The following is a 5,306-nucleotide window of genomic DNA, read 5'->3' as shown; positions in this document are numbered from 1 at the left end:
ACTGGCCTTTTTCTCCCTGGCCGTTCTGATTAAGCCAGCCAGACGTTCCTGTGGAGTCAGCCCCAATGCAGACCGAGGACCTTTTCTTCTACTCTTAAAAAAAAGTAAGCGCCCTTCTCCCCTTTGACTGTGCAAATGAGGCCGCTGGCTCTCGACGAGCTCTGGTATGTGTCGTTCATGCGTGCAAGCACAAGAGAGGTGACAGCACAGCGGGACCACGCCCGTGGTCACAGTGTGAACACCTGGGTTCTGGCTCTGGCTCTGGCTCTGTCACTAACTGTGTGGCTCACAGCAAGTCACACCCACCGTGTGCCTCATTCTCTCCATCTCTAAGATGAAAACGATGTCTTTCCTTTACCTGTCTCACGGGGACTTGTGGCATGCGTATGGCATTTTTAACCCTTTGGAGCAGTTATATGACTAGAAGACAATGCACTCGTTTATTTATGAAAAAATGTTTTCGAGGGCGTACTATGTGTAGGCACTCGGTACGTATATTGCGTGAATCATGATTAAGTGATGTTCTGACTTTTCTTTTTTATTTATAAAGATTCTGTAACCTGTAATAACTATGTAGTGCCAGATGAGTACGAGACTAATCAGACGGGATCATGTCAAATTATATAAATGTCTAAACACTATGCTATATACCTGAAACTCATATAAAGTAACATTAAATGTCAACTGTAATCAAAAGTAAATAAATTTTTAAAAGATTATATAACCGAGTTATAGGAAAAGAATTCAGCCTTCATCACAGTCTTCCGTATGTTCACGTCCGTGTCCTTGTAGATGTATACTTTCACGTAATTGCAGTTATGGTGTACGTGAAAAGGTATACTCAACGCATCAGCATATCTATCATGTTGCGACTTTAATGACTTTATAACATTCCCTCCAGTGGATATAGCATAACTTAGCCATTCTCGTTATTGTAAGGAAAAAGTGCTTTCGCAATATCGTCCGTAAGTTGCTCTCTTCCCCCTCCGTGTCTTCTCCTCCCCCGGAGCCTCATTACCCGCGACTGCATCTGGTTTCCAGTCGCAGAGTGTGTTCTCTTAATCTGGACCCTGTTTTATGTCGATGTGTTTTGTGTCCCTTCCCAAAATGACGGTACATCCTCGGAGTGTGGAGCCCTCGTCCCGTGCCGCCTCTGTGCCGGGGCCTGCTACTGAGCGAGTGTGGGGCCCCCTGCTCCTAGTGGAACTGGGCTGAACTGTGACCTAGTCAGGCCCTTTCCTCCAGGAGGTAACCTTCTAAGACAGGAGTCCTCAGCCCCCGGCCTGCAGACCGGTACCGATCAGTGGGCTGTGAGGAACCGGGCCGCATAGCGGGAGGTGAGCGGCGGAGGAGTGAGCGAAGCTCCGTCTGCATCTGCAGCCGCTCCCCAGCGCCAGCATCACTGCCTCAGCTCCGCCTCAGATCATCAGGCACTAGATGCTCATGGGAGCACCAGGCCCTGGTGGGAAAAGGTTGGGGACCGCTGTTTAAAACATGCAATAAGCTGGGCCTGTAGACATTCTCTAGTTCTCCCCTCAAAAGAAATGATGGCAAGATTCCTCACTCCACACTTTGTGTTCAGGTGTCACTTTATTCTTCATTGCAACCTTTTATATTTTTGGAAGGTAGATGATTTAAATTGCTCCTTTGTGACAAGTAAGCAAAGTGCAGGTAGTTCTTGCCTTTTTAAAAAGCAGAGGGTGTGTTTGAGGTAGCAGCTAAGATGCGGCATTTGATGATCCTGCCTTTCCGGGCTGTGTTATAGCCTCGTGCTTTGTGCTCGGTGAGCTTCCTGCTCACCGTCTTTATGCTGTGGGTGCAATTTGAGATCCGTTTCCAAGAAACTGTCTCATTTCAGAATCCCATCTCTACATTCGGTTTACTTTGCTTTGTTAAAACAACAAGAACAAACAAACAAAAAACAGAACAAAAACCTCACCAAAAAATTTTTTTTCAGGGGACTAAATCATTTGGATTGGACAGAATCATTGATATTTGGATCCTTCTGCAGCCAGAGGAAGAACGGAAGAAACGTGAGTACCCTGCTGGCCACCGTGCAGTGGACGGAAGCCCGGCAGTGACGAGGGATGGGATAGGACGGGCTTGTTCTCAGAGATCTTACCTTCCCTCTGGACGTGGGTGGAGCTGGTGTCTCCTTTTCCATCAAGACTGGGATGCTCAGGGCCTCCTGTTTCAGAGGAACCGGTAGCTCTTCCCAGGTCCTTCTTTCAGGAGTCTACATTTCTTTCGGGCTGTCTTCCCTCCCCGTCTCCCCGTCTGCCTGGGCGACTTGACGCATTAACACTCCTCCGTGGGCCCCAAATGATCACCGCTAGTATTTCTCGAGCACCGTCCTTTCATTACTGTGCTATTTCAAATCCCTGCGACGTTGGGAAGGATCTCAAGTGTAGGGCTTTTGATCGTCACTTTGGAGACGGAGAGGCTAAAGCACAGGTCATCTCACCGACTTGCCCAGGGTCACACAGCAGCCTAGTGAGGCAGTCGGGACTAGACCCTGCATCTCCCACCTGTCGTGCAGTTGGTTAGGGACGTGGAGCCGCTGCCGCCATTGCCAGTGCCACCTGGCCCACGGTAACCTGTGTGTGTCCTCCTTAGGAAACCTCGTGATTAAAGACAGGTTTATTAGAAGATGGGTGCACAAAGAAGGCTTTAGTGGCTTTAAGAGATATGTGAACGCAGCCGAGGATAAGGAACTCGAAGCCAAGATTGCCGTTGTTGAAAAGTATAACATCAGGATTCCGGAGCTGGTGGAAAGGATAGAAAAATGCCACATAGAAGACTTGGACTTCGCAGGTAAGGGCACATTCCATCCTTTACTGCCACCAGGAGGAGGGTTACACGGGCTTCTGCCGCGTCTTGCCTGTGCGATTATCTCGCGTGACCACGGGTGGCTTTGCTGGTTCCTGGCCTTGCCTGAGAGAAGCGGGCAGGGCCGCATCCTCCCGTCTGTTCAGCCTCCAGGCCCGCACAGTGGGACTTCCTGGTCTCAGCTGTGCTGCCGGGCGACTTTGCACAAGCTAGTCACCCCTCCTCTGCGCTTCCGTTCCTTCATATATGAAGCACAGGTCACAGGCAGGTCACCGCGAGCTCTGGAATGTGACTCTGAGCTGCGCGAACTCACCTGCAACCGATTTTCTTCTTTTCCTCTTTTGACTTGTTTTTCTTCTGTCTATATTTTCTTCTTCCTCTCTTTTCCCACAAAGCCGCACACAGGCAGGAGAACAAAGGTAGAGTTTTAAGAGTATAGTAGGAAGAGAACGTTTTTTCCTCTCTCTCGTCTCTTTCTTTGTGTCAACCCCCGCCTAACGCTATGCTGTGTTTTTATTCCAGAGTACATTTTGGGCACCGTGCACAAGGCCAAAGGCTTGGAGTTTGATACAGTGTACGTTCTGGATGATTTCGTGAAGGTGCCTTGTGCCAGGCACAACCTCGCCCAGCTGCCCCACTTCAGAGTCGGTAAGGGGACTGGCTGTACGATGAGCCTCGTCAAGAGTGGGCTGCGGACGCTTCCTTTGGAGGCCTTGCTTTTCATTGGGTGGTGTGGCTTTTTGGAAGGATTCTTCTAGAAGGCAAAAAGTACCTCTGAGTCTTAATTTTTTATTCTCATACTATACTTTTTTAGAAAACTAAACTTCCGTCTATGGCCACGCCACCCTGAACACGCCCGATCCCGTCTGATCTCAGAAACTAAGCGGGCTCGGGCCTGGTTAGTACTTGGATGGGAGACCACCTAGGAAGACCAGGTGCTGTAGGCGTAGAAAATAAAAAAAATAAGGGATTGTAAGCTGATGAGGTCCTTGCAATCTGTGAGGTCAACCAAGGGTTGCCTCACCTAAAAAAAAAAAGATAAAAGAAAACTAAACTTCCAAAATCCACGTCTCGGGGCTGCGTGCTGGGCAGTCATGGTTGTAGTGCCCCGTGTAGCCTGCTTCAGCCCTTCAGCTTTGCACGCTCAGTTTTTCACCTGCAGACTCACGAAAGCTTGAAAACAAGCAGTTTATGTGCTCACCACCGTGGTTTTTACCTTTAATTAACTCTCCTTTTTATTAAAGACGCCACAAAAATCATACAAGGTGAAATAGTAAGCACTCATTATCATTTGTTTGCTTTTGTATGAATTTATACTCAAGGTAGTTATGAAACTAAGCTTCAGTGCTACTGTTTCGGTTTCAAATCTTAGAATAAAATGAAGTTTTTCTCCAAATAAACAAATAAAAACTCTGTGAACCGTGGATCCAAAATTCGGGGCATCGCATACATTGGCAGGCTGAAATAGAAATACTAAAAATTCCATAGATCCGATGACTCTATTCATTAAAAGAGAGAAAGACATCGTGTCGAACATAAATCACAGTGGAGTGGGGAACAGAAATGGCCACAGAGAGATGCAAACGGCTTTATGCTGGGGAGGAGAAGTTTGTCTGCTACAGCGCCGCCTTCTTCCCCCCGCTGGTCGTCACGTGATTACGTATATATTTTGGGGGCGGTTATCAGCTTCCTGAGATGTGATTCGCAGCCGCACAGCCCACATGTAGACTGCGCAGTGTGGTGGCTTCAGCGCAGTCACAGGTCTTCCTTGTGTTCTCACCACTGTGCCAGGGACTGCAGTCGAGGGAGGCATAAGGTGGGCAGTGAGGACTGGAACGTGTTGTCATGGGACAGCGTGAGGTGTCCCCAGACCAGCCTGAGTAAAAGAACGTCAGGAAAAGCAAGGAACGTGGGTTTTGGAGACGTGGGTTCGACTCCTGGACCCTTGCTTAGCTGCAGCCTTGCTTGTCCAAGTGACTTGGCCCCCGTGAGCCTGTTTCCCCATCAGTCCCACGGGATCGCCGTGGAGAAACCTGGGAGAACCAACGGAAATAGTCACCGGGCACGTCGCAGGTGGCAAATAACCAGTGAACAGGTCCCCAGGCCTTATCAGTGGTGGCACTAACCAGAACTCAGTATTTTGTGCCACGAGTCTGTTAGGGTTTTATTCATTTTGGGGGTTGGAACTTGCGGGAAAATTTTGTATACACAGCCAGCAGATCTTGAGTGGTTGTTTTGCGGGGTGGGTGGGTGAGGGGTAGTAAACATTTAGATGAGAACATACATTTTTGTAAGCAGGCTTTTGAATTGATATTTTTTCCCCTTTACTTTTTTTAGAGTCATTTTCTGAGGACGAATGGAATTTACTGTATGTTGCAGTAACTCGTGCTAAGAAGCGTCTCATCATGACCAAGTCGTTGGAGAACATTTTGACTTTGGCTGGGGTAAGAGGTAGCACAAGTTAATTCAACAGCGTT

The 5,306-nt window shown here is 48.3% G+C and overlaps 1 protein-coding gene and 1 pseudogene across 1 annotated transcript; both read left to right on the top strand.

Moving 5' to 3' along the window:
• The first annotated feature begins 1,276 nt into the window (after positions 1-1,276).
• On the top strand, positions 1,277-5,300 carry LOC105310811 (F-box DNA helicase 1). The gene is made up of 4 exons (XM_011386917.2): positions 1,277-2,033; positions 2,617-2,814; positions 3,352-3,477; positions 5,167-5,300. Exons 1-4 carry the CDS (start codon positions 1,808-1,810, stop codon positions 5,292-5,294), a joined length of 678 nt encoding a protein of 225 aa, XP_011385219.2. The 5' UTR covers positions 1,277-1,807; the 3' UTR covers positions 5,295-5,300.
• Positions 3,658-3,776, top strand: LOC111735033 (annotated as a pseudogene).
• Positions 5,301-5,306: the final 6 nt, after the last annotated feature.

The sequence above is a fragment of the Pteropus vampyrus genome, unplaced genomic scaffold, assembly GCF_000151845.1.
Source record: "Pteropus vampyrus isolate Shadow unplaced genomic scaffold, Pvam_2.0 Scaffold12291, whole genome shotgun sequence".
Lineage (NCBI taxonomy): Eukaryota > Metazoa > Chordata > Mammalia > Chiroptera > Pteropodidae > Pteropus > Pteropus vampyrus.
This window is presented reverse-complemented; position numbering and strand designations above follow the sequence as displayed.